The 23,542-nt window shown below is 43.3% G+C and overlaps 2 protein-coding genes across 3 annotated transcripts in view; one reads left to right on the top strand and one right to left on the bottom strand.

The window, feature by feature from the left end:
* LOC122214870 (basic immunoglobulin-like variable motif-containing protein) overlaps window positions 1–20,745 on the bottom strand; it is an 80,360-nt gene extending 59,615 nt beyond the window's left edge. Inside the window, exons 1-3 of one of the 2 annotated variants that reach the window (XM_042930112.1) lie at window positions 20,380–20,745; window positions 13,408–14,004; window positions 5,674–5,800 (exon numbers count right to left, since the gene is read on the bottom strand). In XM_042930112.1, the coding sequence (XP_042786046.1) occupies window positions 5,674–5,800; window positions 13,408–13,885 (605 nt within the window). In that variant the 5' untranslated portion in view covers window positions 13,886–14,004; window positions 20,380–20,745. Of the gene's footprint in view, window positions 1–5,673; window positions 5,801–13,407; window positions 14,005–19,064; window positions 19,367–20,379 lie in introns of those variants that run through there. The other variant, XM_042930108.1, reaches the window with a different exon arrangement.
* A 117-nt stretch (window positions 20,746–20,862) lies between these two features.
* The window catches only part of POGLUT2 (protein O-glucosyltransferase 2), a 15,300-nt gene continuing 12,620 nt past the window's right edge, over window positions 20,863–23,542 (top strand). The window contains exons 1-2 of the mRNA XM_042930102.1: window positions 20,863–21,386; window positions 23,484–23,542. The exon at window positions 23,484–23,542 is cut by the window's right edge and continues 147 nt beyond it. Of these exons, the coding sequence (XP_042786036.1) occupies window positions 21,205–21,386; window positions 23,484–23,542 (241 nt within the window). The 5' untranslated portion in view covers window positions 20,863–21,204. The remainder of the gene's footprint in view (window positions 21,387–23,483) is intronic.

Genomic DNA, 23,542 nt, shown 5'->3' with positions numbered 1-23,542 from the left:
TTTTTTTCCTGCTTCTAATGTGGTTTTCACCTGTGCAATGACTTTGTCCTCCACTTCTTTCTGTGGGCCTGTCAATTATTTCCCCTTCTGTAGTCATATAATCTCTTCTTTGACTTCATTTTGAAAAACTGTATGAATTATAACTTTTTTGATATAAAGGGCTTATTGTCAATTTTAACTTTATTTCCTTGAATAACTCTTCCAAAGATGTATATGCTTTCCACAGTTGCCTGGTTTTATTTGCAATTTTTATACACATATATCAAGTTGCTTCCTCTGTCTTTCCTCATCCTTGAATAGAGCCGATTATCACTGAAGAGTTGTTTGCTGTCTTCAACATCCCATCGTCAAATTTGTCAAGTCTGCCCCTCATTTCTGTTTTTTTTTTTTTTATAATTTTGGTAAAGAAACATAACATAAAATATACCATCTTAACCAGTTTTTAAGGGTACAGTTGAGTCATGTTAACTATATTCAGTGTTGTGAAAGAGATCTCTAGAATGTCTCCATATTGCAAGACTGAAACTCTACACCCACTGGACAACACCTTTTTCCCCCCTCCCCCCAGCCTGTGACAAACACCATTCTACTTTCTGCTTTTATAAGTTTGACTACTTTATACTTCATATAAATGGAATCATACAGTATTTCTCTTTTTGTCACTGGTGACCACCATTCTACATTCTTTCTCTTTCATTTTGACAACTCTTAAGTACCTCTTTGTAAAATGGAATCACACATTATTAGTCTTTTTGTGTCTGGCTTATTTCACCTAGCATAATGTCCTCAAAGTTCATCCACGTTGTACCGTGTGTCAGAATTCCTTCTATTTTAAGGCTAAATTAATATTCCATTGTGTATATATACCACATTTTCTTTATTCCTTCAACTATCAATGGACACTTGGGCTGTTTCCCCTTCCCAGCTATTGTGAATAACGCTGCAGTGAACACAGTATGCAAATATCTCTTCAAGATCCTGCTTTCAATTCTTTTAGATATATACCCAGAAGTGGGATTACGGAATCATATGGTATCTTAGTCAGCTCAGGCTGCTATAACAAATTATGACAGACCTAGTGGCTTCAACAACAAACAATTATTTATTTCCCATAGTTCTAGAGGCTAAGAAGTCCAAAACTGAGGTGCCAACGAATCTAATGTCTGGGGAGAAACTGCATATGGCTATCCTCTCATTGTGTCCTCACACGATGGAACAGACAGAGGAGGAAGCAATCTCCCACTTCCTGTCCTTTACAAGGCACGAATCCCATTCATGGGGGCTCCCCCTTCATGACCCAATCACCTCCCAAAGGCCCCATCTCTTAATACCATCACATTAGGGGTTAGGATTCCAATATATGAATTGGGGGGAGACACAAACATTCAGCCACAACACACATTCTATTTTTAACTTTTCAAGAAACTTCCACACTATTTTCCATAGGGGCTGTACTATTTTAGATTTTTATATTCCTACCGACAGCACACAAAAGTTTTGATTTCTCCACATTCTTGCCAACAACTATTATTTTCTGGCTTTTTTCATAGTGGCCATCCTACTGGGTATGAGGAAATACCATATTGCAATTTTGATTTGCCATTTCTCTGACAATTAATAGTGTTGAGCATCTTTTTGTATGCTTGCTGGCCATTTGCATATTCTTTGGAGAAATGTCTGTTCAAGTCCTTTGCCCATTTTTTAATTGGGTTCTTTGGTACTTTTGTTGTTGAATTGTAGGAGTCCTTTACATATTCTGGATATTAACCCCTTATCAGATGTATGATCTGCAAAATATTTTCTCCCACTCTGTAGGATGCCTTTTCACTTTGTTGATGGTTTTCTTTGATGCACAGAAGTTTTAAGGCTTGATATGATTCTATTTGTCTATTTTTGCTTTTGTTACCTGTGCTTTTGGTGTCATATCTCAGATATCGTTGTCAAATTCAATGTCATGAAATTTCCCCCTAAGTTTTCTTCTAGTTTCATAGTTTTAGGTCTTTACATTTATGTCTTTAATCTATTTTGAGTTAATTTTTGATAAGCAGGGTCAAGTTCATTCTTTTACAGGTGGATATCCACTTTTCCCAGCAAGATTTGCTGAAGAGACTGTCCTTTATTCCGTGGGCTTGGCACCCTTACGGAAGATTGTTTGCCCATTTACATGAGTGCTTCTCTCTGGGCTTTCTATTCTGACCCAGTTGTCTACATATCTGTCTTTATGCCAAGATCACACTGTTTTGATTATGTAGCTCTGGGAGGTTTTGAAATCAGGAAGTGGGTGGCCTACGTTCCACTCTTGCCATCACTACCTTCCCAGCAATTCACTAGAGGCACTGTCCTTAGCTAGAAATTAGGAAGTAAAATAATCCAGTAGCGATCAGATGAGCAGGATGTCTCCTTCCACAACCCCTACCTGCATTTCTGTAGTGCTGAACTGGATCTCCATCAAGAACTCTGATGTTCCTCCCCTGGTGCAGTGGCTCACACCCCTAGTCTAACCAAAGGGTCACCGGATGGTTTCAGGACTGCCACATGAACTTTAGGGAAACCTGTACCATTTGAGGCTAATAGTAGTCTTTGCAGTTCTTGGTGTCCTCTCCCTGTTGGTCCAGAGTGCAGAGGATTTGAGAAGCATGTATTAGAGACTATGGTTTGGGGATATTGTTAATTCTTTGTTTCAGGGAAGATAAGAGTTTTCCCCTATTTTTTATTTTCTTGTTATTGTTTCCATGGGTTTGAAGCATAGAGGCCAAGGGCAGGCCACCCCAAGATGGGTCGCTTTGACATGAACATTATTTTGAGTTGAAAGCAATCCAAACCCAGCAGATTCAGAAAAAGCTCGTTATCCCCCCTCCCCCATCAACTGCCTGCTTTACCAGGAAGAGAGCTATTAACCAGAGACTCCCCTTTACCTGAGAAAGTTATCTGCATAATAGGGTAATTTTTGTTTTTCAAAACATCTCCTTTCATCTCCCTACTAATAGCCTTCCTCCTCTTATCCGCAGACTCCTACCCCTCTCCTTAGCTCACATAACCTTCATGTTACCTCAATGTCTTTAGAATTTCCATGTCTGTGTGAATTCCCTGTACATACGTTGATTTTCTCCTGTTAATCTGTCTCATGTCAATTTGATTCTAAGTCCATCTAGAAGAGCCTGGAAGAGCAGAGGAAAGCTACCTCCCCAATAGAGAGAAGGAATGGAGTAAACAGACCTTATTCTGTCATATTTAAATCTCCAACTTCTATCCAAAACACCTCTTCACAAAGTCTTAGGGTCACTCCTAGGCACCCTTAAGATTTTCCATATTTCTTCATCAGTCCAAACTTGTTTACTGGTCTTGTTCATGACCAGCCTAAAACTTTTACTGACTTTCTACTATCTCCTACGGGTGTTTCCATTCCAACCGTACTCTTGTAATATCTTCAGTGGGAAATGAGTTTGTCATCCTAACAGTGTTTCCCCTCAGGTTATTTCTCCCATCTATCCTTCCTCATCCAAGCCTTATGGTTTCACATGTTATACTATTAAAATACAATTACCCAAATTTGTTGTTAAAACAAATCTTAGGTCTAAGGGATTAGAAGCAAAAATGGGCAAAGGCTTTCTCCAAAGAAAATAAAATTACTGTTTTTGATTCTAATGCCTCTTCTCCAATATAATCTACATCCTTATTACTACCAATTAATCTTTTAAAATACCCTTTTGTTAAGAAATCATCAAGGGCTTCTCTCTACGTCAGGAACAACAACAAAAAAATCTAAATCCTTAGCCTAGTGTCCAAGATACAGATCGTGACAGGTTACAAAGAAAGAATGTGAACTTTGGAGTCTGGCTCTCTTCAGTTTTAATACAAGATCTGCTTCTTCACCATGTGATGTTAGGTAAGCTTCTTAGCTTCTGAACTTCACTCCAGACAAGACTGTCTAATCTTCATTACCAATACACAAGACACTCTCCTCCCATCCATGCAAAGACCTTTGGACCCTCCATACCTCTCTTAAGGCCCAGCTCCTCAGTGAAGCCTTTTGATGATCATTATTTCCTCTCATGTTGGTAGTTTATTCATACCCATCTTGTCTGAATATTCATACCCATCTTTGTCTGAAACTTGTCTGAGATATTTTATATTTCTCTGCTTAGTCCCCATTTCTCACCTACATTTTAAACTCTGAGAAAACAAACGCCATGTTTTGTGTATCTCTGTATTCTCGGCCACAGTAAAGGGTCCAATATTTATTAAATAGGTGATAAAATCTAACATTTTTTAAACCTCACACAAATAATTTTTAAAATCTCAACTCATAGGGGCGCCTGGGTGGCTCAGTTGGTTAAGCCTCTGACTTCGGCTCAGGTCATGATCTCACGGTTTGTGAGTTCAAGCCCTGCGTCAGGCTCTGTGCTGACAGCTCAGAGCCTGGAGCCTGCTTCAGATTCTGTGTCTCCCTCTCCCTCTGCCCCTCCCCTGCTCAGGCTCTGACTCTCTCTTTCAATAATAAATAAATGGTAAAAAAAAATTTTTTTTTAATCTCAAATCATAGACTAGTAATATCCAAAAGCCATCATTAAACATTTTTTTTCTTTCAAATAGGAACTGTATTCCAAGGTAACCAAACAGCCACAGTTGATGAGTGAAAGCTCTTCTTATTGGAAGAAGATCGCTAACTAATAAAGGGAGAAGATATGAAAGAAATTTGAAATATCACCATTTTCCAGCAAGGATTCAGGTAACAGTCATCAATGGGTTTGGCTAAAACCACTAGGTGAAAAGTTAATGGGGACAGGATATTAGCCTGATGCCACTGTCCCCCCCACTGATTATGTGATGGTTGCAGAAAGGAAGAAAAAAGAACTTGACAATGTGGGCTGATGCTGTCACCGCCTAAATCCGATAATCAGTCTTAGAATCTAGTACGGGACGACCAGATACTATGCATCCCCTGATGTGATGCAGTATGAAGAACAAAGGGTCACCGAGGCAGTACTGTTGCCTAAAATGTTCAATCAGAATCTAAACCAAGTCTGTATGTCTAACTTCCAGCTGTCAGGAAATACTGAGGCTATAGAAATAATTTAGACAACAGGGGGGAAATATCAGACAAATCCAGAAGGTAGGACACTCTACAAGATATCTGGCCAAGTCTCTTTAAGAAGTTAATCTAGGGGCCCCTGGGTGGTTCAGTCAGTTAAGTGTCCAACTCTTGATTTTGGCTCAGGTCACGATCTCACGGTTTACGAGATTGAGCCTCGCTGTTGGGCTCTGCACTAACAGCGTGGAGCCTGCTTGGGGTTCTCTCTCTCTCTCTCTCTCTCTCTCTCTCTCTCTGCCCCTTCCCTGTACTCTCTATCTCTCTCTAAATAAATAAATAAACATTAGAGAAAAAAAAAAGAAGTCAATCTCCTAGAATTTAAAAAACAAAAGTGAGGGGAGGGAGGTAGAGACTGTTCTAGGTTAAGAGAGACATACAAGCCACAACAAGCAAACACTAAGTGTGGTTCATGGTTGGGAACCACAATGAACAACCACTTGTGAAAATACTTCAAAACAATGTGGAAAACCTAAATTTAGCCTAGGAATTAGATACTATGGAAATATTATTAACTTTATTAAGTATGACAACGCTATTGTGTTAAGTGTGGTTAAGGAAAAAAGTCAATTTTTAGAGATTACCATCTTCTGAGATCTAATACTTTCCGCTGCTTAATATCTTCAAGAGGAGAATACTGAGGCCACTCCCTCTGATGTCTTCCTTTTTTGTCTGAAGTTTTTTTCTTGCAAATTTGTTTCTTTACATTGCCTAAACACAAGAATACAAAGTAAGCAAAATGCTTAGGATGAAATAAGCCATTATGGGAGTATAATTAATTATGTAAAAGGGACCCCTGGGTGACACAGTTGGTTAAGCAACCAACTTCATCTCAGATCATGATCTTGAGGTTCACGAGTTTGAGCCCCATGTCGCATCGGGTTCTGTGCTGACAGCTCAGAGCCTGGAGCCTGCTTCAGATTCTGTGTGTGTCTCTCTCTGTGCCCCTCCCCAACTCGAGCTCTGACTCTCTCTCAAAAATAAATAAACATTTAAAAAATTATGTAACAAAATTAAAAAGTAACTGCCACTAGTTCTCAAAATGATATTGCAAACATGTTGAAGAAAGACATGTATCTTCAAGAATACTCCCCTGGCTTAAAGAGAGAGAATAAATAAAAACAAGTTTAAGCAATCATGAGTGTAGTTCCTATCAGATTCTTACACTTCCAACTCCTGATCTAGTCACTTCTCTAGGAAAAGAATCAATCACAAAATCTTTGGTTTAGAAAATCAAATTACTTGGGGCGCCTGGGTGGCTCAGTCGGTTGAGCGTCCGACTTCAGCCCAGGTCATGATCTCGCGGTCCGTGGGTTCGAGCCCCGCGTTGGGCTCTGTGCTGACAGCTCGGTGCCCGGAGCCTGTTTCAGATTCTGTGTCTCCCTCTCTCTCTGACCCTCCCCTGTTCATGCCCTGTCTCTCTCTGTCTCAAAAATAAATAAACATAAAAATTTTTTTAAAAAAAAGAAAGAAAATCAAATTACCAATGGTAAAATATTTAACTAGACCACTTTCCAGAAAATGAATCCCTTTCTACAAAACAATAAAACCACATTAATGTAACTCTGTTAAGAAAGTAAAAGCAATAGATCCAATAATGCAATGATGTGATATTTAAAAATACCTGCAGGCCTTACAGAGACCACAAAATGGATTAAGAATGATGCTCATGTGTACATTATGAAAACGTGACTTCAGCACCAGGAACTAGAATGGAAAACAAAGTCTTCTTTCTGTGTGTGTGTACGTAACGAAGTGTGCACGCACACACACACGCATGTGCACACGTGAGCGCATGCAAGCAAACACACACACACACACACACACACACACACACACACACACACACACACACCACTCTCTCCAAAAGACATGTAAAGCAAATAGCAGGGTCACCTAAGGGGGAGGAGAATTGGAAGCTAGACAAAAAGAAGACAAAACTGAGAATGAGACATTGCACTGTTTAATTTTTACACTTTTTGTTTCTGAACAATGCTAATGGATTACTCAGGCAAAAAAAAAAAAAAAAAAAAAAAAAAAAACAACCCACCTATTTAATTAAAATCTTAACTATAGAGAAATGATGGTTACCAGAAGGGAGGTGGGTGGCTGTGGGGGAAATAGGTGATAGGGATTAAGGATGCACTTGTTGAGATGAGCACCAGGTGAGGTATGGAATGTTGAATCCCTACATTGTATGCCTGAAACGAGTATTGCACTTTCTGTTAACTGACTGGAATTTAAATTAAAACTTTAAAAAATATATTAATAAATAACATCCAAGTTTCATGTCAGTAAAATACCATTAACATTTCAGACAGCTATGCTCAAATACTTTAATAAATTTCACACATACTACATTTTCGATGAAGTGATCAAACCTGATATGAAATTATATTAGAGCTAATATTTTATTTTTATGAGTTATTCACAATGATAAGACATAGATCATAGAGAGATATGTCTAGAAAACAAACACAGAAAGGGGTTTATTTCATTCGCCCTTCAATAAAACCCAAACCAGCTGGAACTCAGAAACTATGGTGACACAGGGGATTTCTCTGATTTTTGCAAGATGTCATAATGACGAACACTGTAATATCCAGACACCAGTTTTTCCCCACTGCCTCTAGCTATTTGAAGTCTTCACAGAGACACAAAATTTCCACAGAGCTGAACAACCAGTGGCAAATATGAGCTAAGTCCCATTCGGACAAGTTTCTTCCCCTAATAAAATACATCTTAGAGACTGACAAGATGGAAAAACTACTGTCCAGCATTTCTCCGATGTCTTGTCTTCACTGCCCCATAATGTCTTAATGCCCTACGCAGTTTTCCCAGCCACTTAAAACCTTAGAGGCTAATGAAGCGTGCTAATCAGTGCCCTCAGCACCCCCTGGGGTGGTCTGGCCCCACACGCTTTCCTCTGAGGCTACCTAAGCCTGCCCTCTGTCCCCTTCAACTTTACGCCTCGGAGCCCCCCGGGCTAAAGAAGTGTGTGTTCCAAATAAGCATCCTTGGTAAATCCACCTGTTTCCACACGCGCAAAATTCCATTCAGCTCGGGAGAGAGGAAAGCTCTGGCAAAGTGGGAGCTAAGTTTGAGAGGAGAACGTAACATACCCACACCTGAACACTGTCTCCCCATCTCATCAACCCCAAGAACCTCTGCCCACTGCTGTCTGTCACCGCCATATTCCTTCTTCCGTTCCCCACCTGGCCCACAACACAACCATATAGCTCTGACACCAAAAGGAACACACATACACACACAGCTACCTCTTTTCACCACACTGCCTTTTAGAGAAAGGTCTGAGCATAGCAAAAAGTAGAGTATCTACCATCTTTTTGACTGGAGGAACCACGGGACAGAGTTTTGGGCAATCACTGTCACTGGAAAGTGAGGTGGGTGGGTACCCCAGAAATAAAAGAGCCAGAAAAGGGGAGACTCAAATTCTGTGCATAAATTTGGCCCCGATCCTAGGCTGACTCTTGAACCATGCGTGCACAGAGCAGACCCCAAAGAGCACAGCTAAGGCCAAAAAATATTGGACAGAGATTTCAAATGTCCTTAAGGGACAGAATTTGTGGTTTTAGTCAAACCAAATCTATTGGTGCTAAAATTAAAAACAAACAAATGAACAAACTTGAAATAAAGCACTCTTTGGAGGAATATACAAGAATCCAAAATCAACACATTTCCAATACCCAGCATACAATCCAAAATTATTGAATATGTGAGGAAGCTGGAAAATGTGACACCTTCTCAAGAAAAAAGATAAGACCAACTCGAAGATGACCCAAATTTTAAAACTGGCAGATAAGGATTCTATCTTATCTTATTTTAAGTAGGTTTCACACCCAGCACAGAGCCCAACATGGGGCTTGAACTCACAACCCTGAGGTCAAGACCCAAGCTGAGATCTTGAGCTGAGATCTTAACCGACTGAGCCACCCAGACACCCCAGCAGATAAGGATTTTAAAGTGGATATTACAGGGGCACCTGGGTGGCTCTATCAGTCAGGCATCAGACTTTGGCTCAGGTCTTGATGTCATGATTGGTGAGTGTGAGCCTTGCTATGGGTGAGCCCCACTTCTCTCTCTCTCCCTCACTCTCTCTCCCTCTCTGCCCCCCATGGGATTCTCTCTCTCTCTCTGCCCTTCGCTCATTTGCACCCTCTCTCTCTCAAAAAAGAAAAAAGAAGAGAAAGAAAAGAAGGACAAAAGAAAGGAAAGAAGGAAGGAAGAAAAGAAAAGGAAAGGAAAAAAGAAAGTGGATATTATATCTATGCTTTATGAGATAGATAAAATCTTCCAGTAAGGAATGAGAAGATAGGAAACCCAAGATAGGAAACAAAAACTACATTAAAAATGTAAATTCCAGGGGCGCCTGGGTGGCGCAGTCGGTTAAGCGTCCGACTTCAGCCAGGTCACGATCTCGCGGTCCGTGAGTTCGAGCCCCGCGTCAGGCTCTGGGCTGATGGCTCGGAGCCTGGAGCCTGTTTCCGATTCTGTGTCTCCCTCTCTCTCTGCCCCTCCCCCGTTCATGCTCTGTCTCTCTCTGTCCCAAAAATAAATAAAAAATGTTGAAAAAAAAATTAAAAAAAAAAAAAAAAATTTAAAAAAAAATTAAAAAAATGTAAATTCCAGAACTAAAAAAAACAATAATCTGAAACAAATAATTCATGGAATATACTTATCTTTAAGAGATCTACCTTATCTTTTTCTTCAGCTATCAAGTTTTTATCAAAAGGAAGATGAATCATGTCTTTTCCGAGGCGAGCTGACTGACACACAATGTTACATTCGTTTCAAGTGTACAATACAGTGATTCAACAACTCTATATGCTGCACTCACCATAAGAGTTGCTACCATCTGTCACCACACCACACTATTACAGAACCTTGACTGTATCCCCTATGCTGTACCTCTTATTCCCATGAGGCATTCACTCTCTAACTGGAAGCCTGTATCTCTCACACCCCTTTGCCCATTTTGCCTGTCCCCCACCCCTCTCTCCTCTGGCAACCATCAGTTTGTTCTCTGTATTTGTAGGTCTGATTCTGCTTTCTGTTTGTTTGCTTGTTTACTCGTTAGTTTCAGGTTTTAGATTCCACGTTAAAGTAAAATCATACAGTATTTGTCTTTCCCTGTCTGAACTATTTCACTTTGCATGATACTCTCTAGATCCATCCATGTTCCAAGTGGCAAATTCTCATCCTTTTTTATGGTTGAGCAGGAGAGATGCACTTTAAATATAAAAAGATACAAGTTGAAAATAAACGGACAGGAAAAGATACACCATGCAAGCACTAGTCAAAAGAAAGCTGGAGTAGCCAGATGAATATCAAACAACATAGCTTTCAGAACAAGAAATATTACCAGGAATAATGAGGGACATTTCATAACAATAAAAAAGGTCAATTCAACAAGAGGAAATAATACTCATATTGTGTGTGCACCTAATTAATAGAGTTTCAAATTACATGGAAGCAAAAATCAACAGAATTAAATGCAGAAAAGATAACAATCATAGCTGGAGATTTTTAACATTTCATTTTCTTTTTTTTTTTTTTTTTTTTTTTTTTCAACGTTTATTTATTTTTGAGACAGGAGAGACAGAGCATGAACAGGGGAGGGTCAGAGAGAGGGAGACACAGAATCTGAAGCACGCTCCAGGCTCTGAGCTGTCAGCACAGAGCCCGACATGGGGCTAGAACTCACGGACCGCGAGATCATGACCTGAGCTGAAGTCAGCCGCTTAACCGACTGAGCCACCCAGGCACCCCTTAACATTTCATTTTCAGCTGTTAAGAGAACAAGACAAAAACTCAGTAGTGACACAGAAGATGTGAACAACACTTTGGCCCAATCACAAATACTTCGACCCAATGTGTATTTATAGAACACTATACCCAACACTACACCCATCTTTTCAAATGCACACGGTACATTCACCAACATAGACTGTGTGTTGGGTCATAAAACAAGTCTCAGCCCATTTTAAAAGACGAGTTCATATGTCCTCTGTCCACAAAGGAAATAGATTAGAAATCAATATTGGGGCACCTGGGTGGCTCAGTCAGTTGAGCATCAGACTCTTGATTTTGGCTCAGATCATGATCTCATGGTTCCTGGGATCAAGCCCTGCATAGGGCTCTGGACTGACAGCACAGAGCCTGCTTAGGATTTTCTTTCTCTCTCCCTCTCCCTCTGCCTCTCCCCTGCTCACGTGTGTGTGGGTGTGCGCACACACGCTCCCTCTCTCTCTCAAAATAAATAAACTTTGAAAGAATCAATATTTAGAAAAAGCCCCAAAGTATCTGGAAATTAAGCAGCATACTTCTAACAGTAACATATATATCGAAGAAAAAATCACAAGGGAAATTATAAAATACTCCAAATTACATGATAATAAAAATACAGTGTATCAACCTTCGTGGGCTGTGGCTATCAGAGTACTTACAGAGCCATGTTAAGCACTAAATGCTGGAAGCAGAAAAGTCTTGAATCAAAATGTTGGAAAAAGAAGAACAAAGTAAACCCGAAGTAAGTAGAAGAAAGAAAATAAAAAAAAGCAGAAATCAATAGAATAGAAAACAAACAATTGAGAAAATTAACCAAGTTAAAAGCTGGTTATCTGAAAAGATGAGCAAAACTGATACACCCCTAACCAGAAGAAAAAGGGAGAGAACATAAATTACCACTATCAGGAAAGGAAAGAGGAATTATTGCTAAAAGACCCTGTAGACATTAGAGGGATAAAAAGGACTTTAGAAATAACTTTGGGGAGGGACACCTGGGTGGCTCAGTTGTTTAAGTAGCCAACTCTTGGTCTCGGTTCAGGTCACGATCTCATGGTTGGTGAGATCGAGCCCCGTGTTAGGTTCTGCACTGAGAGCTCGAAGTCTGCTTGGGATTCTCTCTCTCCCTCTCTCTCTCTCTGCTCCTCTCCTGCCCACGCCCCCCTCCCTCAAAATAAATAAAAAACATTTAAAAATATTTTAAAAATTACTTTGGGGGGCCTGGGTGGCTCAGTCAGTTAAGCGTGAGACTCTTGATTTTGGCTCAGGTCATGATCTCACAGTTGGTGAGATTGAGCCCCGCATCGGACTCCATGTTGACAGTGTGGAGCCTTCTTGGGATTCTCTGTCCCCCTCTCTGCCCCTCCCCTGCTTGTGCTCACTCTCTCTCTTACTTGCTCGCTCTCTCAAAATAAATAAATAAACTTTAAAAAAGAAAAAGAAGAAATAACTCCATGCCAACAAAATTGGCAGCTTAGATGAAATGGAGAAACTAAAACTTGACAGAATCAATGGGAATCAAGACAACTCCATGATCACAGTTAGAGATTTGTTACACCCCTCTGTAAAGCTCTCAGAAAATAGGAGAGAACACTTCCCAACTTGTCTTAGGAGACCTGCATAGCCCTAATTCCAACAACCTGAAAAATATATTACAAAAAAATTACAGACCAATCACCTGTAAATATAGACACAAGGTGAAACCTCCCTGACACGCTGAGAACACAAATTTACATAACATTCTGGGAAACAAGTCAAGCTGACAAACAAACAAGAAGTATGGAGGTTTTACAAAAAGAAGCCTAGAAGTAAAATACAAATCCCACCTCCACCTCCTCCTAGCTATCGTCTTTCCACAAGCAACTCAACCTCTCTGAGCCTCAATCTCTTTACCTATAAAATAAGAGTACCCACTACATAAAAATCCTGTATTACTGTGAGTTCAAAAGAAAGAAGTGAAAAGCAGTAGTGTCTGCCACAGGGCCACCACCCTGCAATTGCGAAGGCTTTGTATTGCACCCTGGGTGAATAGCGCCCTCTTAAATTGTGCAGTACACAACCTAGTCAGTGGTACCTGGAGACCCTGCTGGGTGCTCAAACAATTTTAAAAGGAAAAAGCCACAGTTATACAGAAGAAAAAACTAAACGTTTAGTTGGGAAAGATGAATTCATGTCTCTGCAAAACTAAAACATAGTGGTATGTTATTCTAGCCACCTCGTTAACCATTTCTAAGCCACTGTATACTTATCTGCAATACCGGTATTTTACAGCATTCTTAGATTTTTTCAAAGCTCTCAAAATGCTAAGGTTATGTGTGCAGTTTCCAGTGGCAAGCCATTAATGAACTAAATGTCCTCTGCCCAAAGTTATTTCTTAACTACAGTGATAGACATGATAGCAATGTTCCTTGTATAGCAGTATAAAAAAGGAAACCATGCTTAATGGCAAGCTTAAACAAGATACATTGTTTTCTTATTATTTTCACATGGGGAATTCACGCCTCCTTCCTTACCTGATTTGTGTTTCAAATTTGTGGTCACCCCATCAAATTCAGACTTATCAATTTCCCATGCGAGAGGTAGCTTGCCCAGGCTATTGGATAAGTTGTCCAAGCTATTTTCTTCATTGTAGATGATCTCTGATGTACTAGTTGGGATGCCAATGTATCTTGATGGGTTATTTCCCGCAGATAAAGAGGTACTATCAGGAAGACAAGAAGAGCGGGTTGAATTTGGAGGTTTATAGATTGAGGTTGCCTGGTTGAGAAAGGCATAGTCTGAACAGATGGCATAAATTTTCTCCCGAGTATGGGTCACTGGACAGCTCCACGGATAATGACCATCTCCTTTGGGGCCCAAGGGTGCCCCCGAGGCACGAGTGCAGAAAGACTGTACAGCACCGTGTAGATTCTCTTCAGGAGACTTTCTCTCGGATTTGTGCTCACCATTTCCAGAATCATTTGCCCTTTCTGCTTCTGCAACGTTAGGCATTGAATGCAACTATAAAAGTTCTGTTAAGGAGAAGTTGCAACTCTTTCTGCTACTTGAAAACCAACTGTGACAATCGTTTAGAGCATCCTACAGAAACTTGGGAGCTGCAAAATGGGATCCTAAGAAAAGAGGGAGGAGAAAGAAACATCAACAATCCGCTAGACACTGCAAAAGACTAAGAAATACATCAATTGTTTCACATGGGTTCATTCAATGAACATTTATTTTACAACTACTAAACACCTAGAGTCACAATCACCACCCATCTGCTTTATTAAAAAATTATTTTACAATAATGCTTTAGAATAATAAAAAAGTACAAACAACTCAATTAAAAATGGGCAAAATATCTAGGGGCGCCTGGATGGCTCAGTCAGTTAAACATCCGACTTCAGCTCAGGTCATGATCTCATGGTTCGTGAGTTCGAGCCCCACATCAGGCTCCGTGCTGACAGCTCAGAGCCTGGAGACTGCTTCAGATTCTATATCTCCCTCTCTCTCTGCCCACCCCACGCAGGCTCTGTTTCTCTCTTTCTCTCAAAGATAAATAAAAACATTAAAAAAAAAATTTTTAATAGGCAAAATATCTGAATAGTCACTTCTCCAAAGACAGTGTAGAAATGGTCAATAAACACAACGAAATGATGTTCAGCATCATTAGCCATCTCGGAAATGCAAATCAAAACCACAAGAAGACACTATGTCAACCCAGCAGGATGGCTCTAATGAAAAAGATAGACGATAAGGAATGTTGAGGATGTGGTGGAACTGGAACCCTCATACACGTCTGATGGAAATGCAGAATGGTCTAGTCACTTTGGAAAACAGTTCCTCAAACACTTACAGAGTGACCATATGATCAAGCAATTTCACTCCTAGGTATATAGCTACAAGAAATGAACACATATGTCCACACAAATGTTTGTAGCAGTATTATTTATCATAGCCAAAAAGGAGAAACAAGCCAAATATCCATCAATTGATGAATGGGTAAGTAAGATAAATAAAATGTAGTTTATCCATGCTACAGAATATTATTGGGCAATAAAAATAAATGAAATACTGACCCATGCTACAACACAGATGGCCCTTGAAAGCATTATGCTAAATGAATGAAGCCAGTCACAAAGGAGCAGACAGTGTATGATTCCATTTATATGAAATGTTCAGAATAGGCAAATCTCTAGTGACAGAAATTAGATTAGTGGGTTACCTACAGCTGGGAGGGAGGAGGAGGTTGGGGATGATGGGGTTTCTTTTTGTAATAATGAAACTATTCTATAATTGATTGAGGTGATGAATCCACAACATTATGAATATACTAAAAGCTACTGAACTGGACATTTGAAACAGGTGAATTGTATGATGTGTGAATCACATCCCAATAAAGCTGTGCATCCATCACCACAATTATAGTTAGTAGTCACTAACTTCTGGTCAGTCTCAGGAAAAACTCATTTTCAAGTCTACACCAGTTCCTTTGGGGAAGAAAACAGAACAGTTTAAATAGCAACCAAGGGCATTTGCAGAAGTCGAAGATTTACAGGACCTTGATGAGTCAGACCAACACAGGTGGTACAGGAGGGCACAGGGTGCAGGTGCCAGTTCTGAGTGTGCCCACCCCACAGGGCTCTAGTGATAGAAAAGTACTCAAGAGACACAGCCCACCCCAGGTAACCAGTCTGATGTTCACTAGTCAATATCTCTGCCCATTCACTTATTTTTAAAAAATTAGAAGTGAGAATAATTTTCTTAGGTTACAGAAAATGGTTATATAAAACCCCTCATACAAATATTGAATGACAAAAACCTCTAAGGCAATAAGAAATAACAGAAGAAGGATTGCCACAAGAGCCGTGGTCCCTCTAAATCTGTAAGCAGAAACTAGTAAAGGTAAGGCATGTCCTACATGTAATTTAAGGTAACAGAGTTCATTACAAGAAGGACTCCACATATCCTACAAGAGATTCCATTCCCTTTATTTTTAAGGAATGCTTTCCTTTTTTCTTTTTTAATGTTTACTTATTTTTGAGAGAGAGAGAGAGAGAGAGAGAGAGAGAGAGAGAGAACAAGTGAGGGAGGGGAAGAGAGGGGGGGAGAAGATCCGAAGCAGCCTCCAGGCTCTGAGCTGTCAGCACAGCTGACTAGAGTAGGACACTTAACCCACTGAGCCACCCAGGCACCCCAGGAATGCTTTCCTTCCATTCAAACCTTTGGGGAGTGAGTTTTTTGGAATTGGTGCAGTTTATAAGTTATTCGCAGAAAAGTCGGTTTGGCTGGAACCTCCCCACCAAAGATGGAACCCCCAACGGTATCATTTGGGAAACTTCTCTTGTTTTCAAGAAATCCTGGGAGTGCTAGCAGTGGATCTCTTCACAGGAAGCTTTAAGCCTTCTCTTTCTTCCTCATCTCCTGGTGTCATGGTGATGTTGGAGGAAGACGCAAAGAGAAGCTTGTATCTGAGGCTGTACAGGCCACACTGGGCTTTTCTGAGGAGTCGATTTCTCTGATTCTTAGCAGATGACCTAACAAAGCACTTTCTACCGATCTGTTGTCCTGGTGCCTTTCTCTGAGAGCCAGCGTGGTGGACGGAGGTAGGTATTATTTGTGGCGTTGGGACTGTATGGGTGGGTTGCGGTAGGGTGCATAGGGTCCTGGTAAATAAGGGGTAGTGACCCAAGGGTGTTGGAGTCCATCGGAGGGAGTGGTGGGGACAGAAATGCTCCGTGCACTGCCCTTGTCTCTTCATCTCAAGCTTAGTTTCTACTTTGTCACAGCTTCCTTCCTCAGATTTAATAGAAGTGTGCCCATGGGACCAGCTCTCTGTGGCGTGGGGATGTTATGAAGAATGCTCATTTGGAACATATAGAGAATATTCTTATCAAAAACATAGGCAAAAGGAAATTAGTGCATTTGAGCACAAAAGGTAGGGCTGAGGGGCGCTTGGGTGGCTCAGGTGGTTAAGCATCTGACTCTTGACTCTTGATTTCTGCTCAGGTCATGATCTCACAGTTCACGAGATGAAGCCCCACATCAGACACTGTGCTGACAATGCAGAGCCTGCTTGGGATTCTCTCTCCCCCTCTCTCTACCCCTCTCCTGCTTGTGCTCTCTCTCTTGTGTGTGCTATAAATAAATAAATAAATAAATAAATAAATAAATAAATAAATAAACTTTTTCTTTAAAAAAAGGTAGGGTTGAACTTTCTGGAAGCTAAATACAAGAAAGAACATAGCACGTAATTTTTTTTTTTAATTTTTTTTTTTTTAACGTTTGTTTATTTTTGAGACAGAGAGAGACAGAGCATGAACGGGGGAGGGTCAGAGAGAGGGAGACACAGAATCTGAAACAGGCTCCAGGCTCTGAGCTGTCAGCACAGAGCCCGACGCGGGGCTTGAACTCACGGACCGCGAGATCATGACCTGAGCCGAAGTCGGCCGCTTAACCGACTGAGCCACCCAGGCGCCCCAACATAGCACTTAATTAACAAAAAGTTTAATAGTCTGGTTTTCTTTGCGTTTTGGGTTTGTTAGCTTTTAAATAATGGTCACTCAACAAGCATGATCTCTTTGGTTGCACTTCTACAAAAAAAAAAAAAGTGAAGATCATCCACATAAGGGCATAATTTATATCAATTGTCAATAAAAGCCAATACCGGTATGAAAACGTTCTCCTTTGAAGCATTGTTTATGGAAATTTCTCTTTGAAAAATTGTGTAATGTTTCTAGATTTTTATCACAGAAGTAAAACAAATGACAGAGAAAACTACTACAAAATACCAAGATATGACACAAAGAAAATGAAAATCATCCAACTCCCATGACCCAAACACTGTTGATGTTTATTTTCTTCCCTTAGTATCTGTCAGATCTGGGGAATGTTCTCCCCACGTCAGTGTGAGCCCCTGAAGCTAACTGATGTTAGTATTATCTATTATTATCGCGTCCTCAGGCTTTCCTACAAGTGAACTGAGCACAAGTCATTACTGATAACAGAATCATTAGAGACAGCAATCACTGTATTATGTTGTAATTATAGCCTCAGGAAACACTGAGGGACAAAGGTGCACTTGTCCCTCCACTAAATAGCCTGTAGCTTCTCTGGTTTTGTCACACCTCATATCTCCTTTTGTTCCTATTTTGGTAAACCATTCCCAAGTCTATCCCCACTCCTAGCACCACCCCACCCCCGGGATGATATTTCTAATCTGACCTGTGCAGAGTTATTAGAAAATAAAGCTTGGACACATATATATGCTCACGTAACTCCCCTGCCTAAAACCTTCCGCTCTTAGAACAAAAAGCCAACTCCTTGCCTGGCCCCAGGATGGATCTCCTTAGCCCCATCCCTCTCTCAGAGCCCCCTTCCTCCTTCCAACTTTCCAATCTCTGGATGCGTTCTGCTCCTACTCACCCTCCAGTATTTGGTTAATCCCCATTTATTGCACATATCCTTCCATGTCACTTTCTGGGGATTCTTTCTTTGCTCCCCAAACCCGGCTAGGTCACCCTGTGCATACTCAATACCTTTCCTTAACAAGTCTTACCAGGGCTATCCCCAGGGAAGAGCATTTTTTAAAAGTTTCATCAACAAAGACTTAACTTGTAAGTGCCTACATCATGCCAGGCATTATTTTAAGCCCCGGATTAGCAGCCTAGTAGATTCCAGGAAGATTTACTAGGAGAGGCTTTAGGAATCAGGGGCTGGACATTAGGCTAAACAGCCTCTTTTTCCTCCTCCCTGGGTGTCGTCTGTGAGAATGATGTTTCCTAATCCAGGTAAGAGAGAACATGCTCTATTACGATTTTACTAAGAATGTCTAAGGACCTAAGGCTCAATTTAATGATGTTCTCAACCATCATGGCACAGGCAACAGAAATACTGTTTAACTGTGAGTGAACAAAATTTTATAAAATGCACCTGTAAAGTAACGATTTTTAGAAGTCACTAGAACGAACTGTTCTGTCAAATAAACGCTCCATTTGTAAGGTCAGTATCCATCGCCTAGGCTACATTCTTTTCGGGTTATATTTCCAATCCGTATTTTAAAGTATCAAGTTGGCTTAGGGAACGAAAGACCTTCAGAAGTCTCTTCAGCAAGCCTCCCAATGTGACAACTATTATGATCTGTATTCCATACGGAAGGCCAGGGAAAGGTAACAGCATGGAAGTGACTTACTAACAGTGGAAAAGGCGCCCACGAGCTGGGCCAGACGCGCTAAGCCCCAGCGGGTCAGGTCTCGGTCCTCCTCCCCGGTGTCCTCCACACGCGCTCCAGGCCCCTTGCCGGGCTCAGACCCGAGCCCCTTCCCGGGCTGCGGCCGCGGGCCTACGAAGGATACCGGGTCCTCCCGGCGGCGTGCAGCCCAGGCTCCCGGGGCAAGCGAGCGGAGCTCCCACCTCCCTGTTCTGCGAAGCTCGCGGCGCCGCCAGGCTCAGAGGCCGCCGGGACCCAAGCGACAGCCTCGCAGGCCGGTCCCCGCCTCGCCGAGCCGGTGTGTGAGGAGGCGGCGCCGGGCGAGGGGAGGAGCCAGGCTGCGCTCCCAGCCCGCGCCCCTCCGGCGGCCCCCTCGGCCCGCGCGCGCTCTCCGGGACCCAGCCCCCCAGCCCCCGTCCCCGCAGCGAGGCCTCCGGGCCTCTCCGCCCGCCTCCCGCCTGGGCCGGAAGCCGGAGTCCGCCGCTAGGGGGAGCGCTGCGGACGCCCGCGGGGTGATCGCCTCCAACCCGCCCGGGGCCGCGGGAGGTTCCGGACGCTCGACGCTCCAGGGCGGGTGGGACGCGTCAGTTACTGCTCCCGGGCCAGGAGGGAGTCGCCTATTTGAGCTCTGAATGCACCAGTTGAAATCGATACTCAAGACAATTGCAAAAAATTAAAAAACAGACAAGCCCCGCCTGGACGCCCACCCAGGCCAGCTTTGCCCGCGGAGCCCCCCGGCGGGTCTGGGTTTTCCGGGCAGCTGGCAGAGGTCCCGAGAGGGAAGTGGGAGGGAGAGCTGGAGGCTCTGGATCCGATACCGGAGCTCCGTGACCCCTCCTGGTGACCTCCCCCCCCCCCACCCCCGGCCAAGGGGCAGACGTGCGGGGAAGAAGGGACGGCCACGGCGCGCTCCCAGCCAGGCCCTGGCCGGCGTGGCGTGGACACCCGCGCCAGGCAGGAGCCACCGGTATCCACGCGGACATCTCCAAATCGGGCTTTGTTCCCGAGAGCACTCGCCCCTCATCTCCCTAACACTCCCCCCATGTTGCGGCCCAGCTCTTCACCCCACTTTTTCCCAGGAGGAGGACGGGCACGGGTGCAGTGGCCACCGCTCGGACGGCCACGGGGCTCCAGGGAGCCCACGGCCCCCGGCAACCCAGGCGGCCACAGGCGGCGCCCAGGACAGGCGGGCAGCAGCAGGCCCTGCCCGCGGCGCGCGAGTGCCGGGCGGATGGCCCCGCGCGCTGGGCGCACAGCAGCCCGCAGCCACCTCCGCCCGGCCCACAGCCCCGGGTACCTCTCGGCCTGTCCGGCGGGGTCGAGTCGCTGCGGCCGCCGCAGAGCCGGCACCGGACCCGGATCACAGCTTCCCGCTCGCTGCCCGCGACGTGCCTCCAGTCACCCTGGGGCTGGCGTCTCTCGTCCCATTGGAGCGCGCGGGGACAGCGCCCTGGACGGCTGTGCCCGGCGACCGATTGTCAGATATCATTGACAACACCTTCCTTTCATCGTGTTTTATAATACCTGCCCTCTGCACGTGCGGAGGGTATGGTGACAATTTTTTTTTCTTTAATCTTAGCTGTGCCCCCGCATGCCCCTCTGTTGGGCACCTTGTATGTAAGCGGTGACCGCAAAGTAAATAAACGAGTGAGAGTAGGTAAAACCTGGCAGGATTTCCGCTAGTTCTATCGCGAACTACATGTCCCAGGAAGCCGTGGAGCACGGACGCCACCGCGCCATCCACTTGGAGAGGGCCTTACTCAGCCCGGCGACACGCGGGCCAATCCCCTCGCCCTGCACCTTGGGCTGGAGCCTGAGACCGATTCGCCCCCAAGGATGCTCCAGTTGTAAGAGCAACACAAGTTTATCATTGTCGGGAGAAAGAGGAGCAGCGTGTTTGGAACGGGTGGCATCCTTCAGCCGGACCAGCCAGCGATCCGCCTGTGACTGTCCTGGGGGAGAGAGGAGACCCGCGCGCCTGCCCAGCCCAGCAAGCGACACCTTTTTGGAGTCGTGTTTCCTGCTGCGATCGGCCAACGTGCCCCTGCCCAAGCCGCCGCTGGTCCCGTACACTTCTTCCACTTCATTTATCCGTGGATCATTTCGAGAGTCGGTCTTGTAAATGTTTAGCATTTTGCTGCTTTACTACTTCTTTCTGGGGACAGTGCCAGCACTTGCCGAGACCGGCGGAGAGAGGCGACTGAGTCCGGAGAAGAGCGAAGTATGGGGACCCGGGCTGAAGGCAGCTGTCGTGCTTCCCGCTCGCTATTTCTACATTCAGGCGGTGGATACATCAGGAAATAAGTAAGTCCAGAAACGGCTCCCTATTTTGGAATGCAGTGAAAATGGACCGTTTCTCCCTTTTTTTATCCGCCCAAGGTTTTTCCACAGCGGTTTAAATTCCAGGATATTTGGATGCTATCCACATGCGGTTGTAACAGTCTTTCCCCATCCCAATCAATTTTTCCCTGTAGCTTTAGAAATGTTTCCGGATTCCCTCTTCTAGATATTCTGACAGGGGAGACAAAGCCTCTGCACTTTGCTGGAAGTTGTGTTTCTACCTACTTTTGCTTAAGCTGTTGTAAGGAATGTACACACCCAGCTGTGAAAAAGTCGTTTGGTTCATCCCTCTCTGGTGCTGCCCTCTGCTTTCAGGTAGACTTCTGCAGGTGAGCGAGTTTTGAAACACAGAGAAAAATGAAACACTATTTGAAACTTTACAGTTAAGAGGGAAAGTATCAGTGTGAGTCTCCTGTGTGTTTGTAACAAACATTGCATTCCATTGAATTCAACCATTAAGATGATAACTTAAAACGTACTTTTAAAATTCACATACTTCTGGGGCACTTGGGTGGCTCAGTTCAGTCAGGAGAGCTTTCTGCTGACGTCAAGATCTCAGGGTCCTGGGATCAAGCCTGGAGTCCGGCTCCACACTCAATATGGAGCCTGCTTACGATTCTCTCTCTCCTTCCCTCTGCCCCTCTCCCTAAAATATAAATAGAAATAAATAAAATGCTCTGTCTCTCTCTCTCTCCCTAAAATAAAAATAAAATAAATTAGAATTCACATACTTCTGTGAAATGATTGTCTTTTTGTTATTCGAGGATGCTGACCACATGTATTTTGTAAGGGGAAAAAAAACCATCTTGGGTATTCCAAGAAAAACTTTCAAGAAGTTTTCCAAAGCAGAAAAAAAAAAAAAGTTATCAATTGTGTCACTTGGGTATAACAATTGGGGAAACTAAATACCATTTTAACAATCTTAATAGCAGGAACACTCACTTAAAAAAAACTTTTAGGGGAGCCTGGGTGGCCCAGTCGCTTGATCACGGGCCTCTTAGTTTCAGCTCAGGTCATGAACTCACGGGGTTCATGGGTTTGGCCCACCAAAGGCTCTATGCTGACAGTGTGGAAACTGCTTGGGATTCTCTCTCTCTCTCTCTCTCTCTCTCTCTCTCTCTCTCTCTCACTGCCCCTTGCCCACATGCACCCTCTAAGAAAGAAAGGAAGAGAGAGAGAGAGAAGAAAAAAAAGAAAAAGAATCATTGAAAGAGATTTTTCAAAAGGTCGTTATCTTTTTTTTTTTTTTTCAAATTTTTTTTCAACGTTTTTAATTTATTTTTGGGACAGAGAGAGACAGAGCATGAACGGGGGAGGGGCAGAGAGAGAGGGAGACACAGAATCGGAAACAGGCTCCAGGCTCCGAGCCATCAGCCCAGAGCCTGACGCGGGGCTCGAACTCACGGACCGCGAGATCATGACCTGGCTGAAGTCGGACGCTTAACCGACTGCGCCACCCAGGCGCCCCTAAAAGGTCGTTATCTTTATAGGCACCATTTGACCACAAATTTCCAGATGCATGAAATAAATAGTAGGTGGACAAGAGGGTTTGTGTGTGTGTGTGTGTGTGTGTGTGTGTGTGTGTGTGTGTTTTGGTTTTTTGTTTTGTTTTAGGAAGAGAGAGAATATTCAGCGGGCTCCACGCTCAGCACAGAACCCAACACGGGGCTTGATCCCACAACCTTGGGACCATGACCTGAGCTGGAAACAAGAGTCAAACACTCAACCTACTGAGCCACCCAGGGACCCCAATAATATGTTTATATGTGGAATGCGTAAGTGGGTTCTATGTTTACATGAATATGTAGCCTTTACATATTCCCTTGAAATTTCCTAATGAAATGTTTATGTTATTGTGGCCTTCTGCCATCCTCTTCTTTTTCTTAAATCTCTGGTCCATCACATTCATTCCGGCACTACAAGCATATGAGAGAGGCAGCAAGCATATATGTTAGGGGGAGAGTTTGAGAAAAAGAATAAGGCTGACAGACTGGAGAGCAGAATCTTTGTGCATTTGTGCCTTAAAATAATCTTTATATCTTACTGTTCTTCCCGTGATAGGTTCACATCTTCTCCAGGTGAAAAGGTGTTCCAGATTAAAATCTCAGCACCAGAAGAGC

This window comes from Panthera leo, chromosome A1, assembly GCF_018350215.1.
Source record: "Panthera leo isolate Ple1 chromosome A1, P.leo_Ple1_pat1.1, whole genome shotgun sequence".
NCBI lineage: Eukaryota > Metazoa > Chordata > Mammalia > Carnivora > Felidae > Panthera > Panthera leo.
This window is presented reverse-complemented; position numbering and strand designations above follow the sequence as displayed.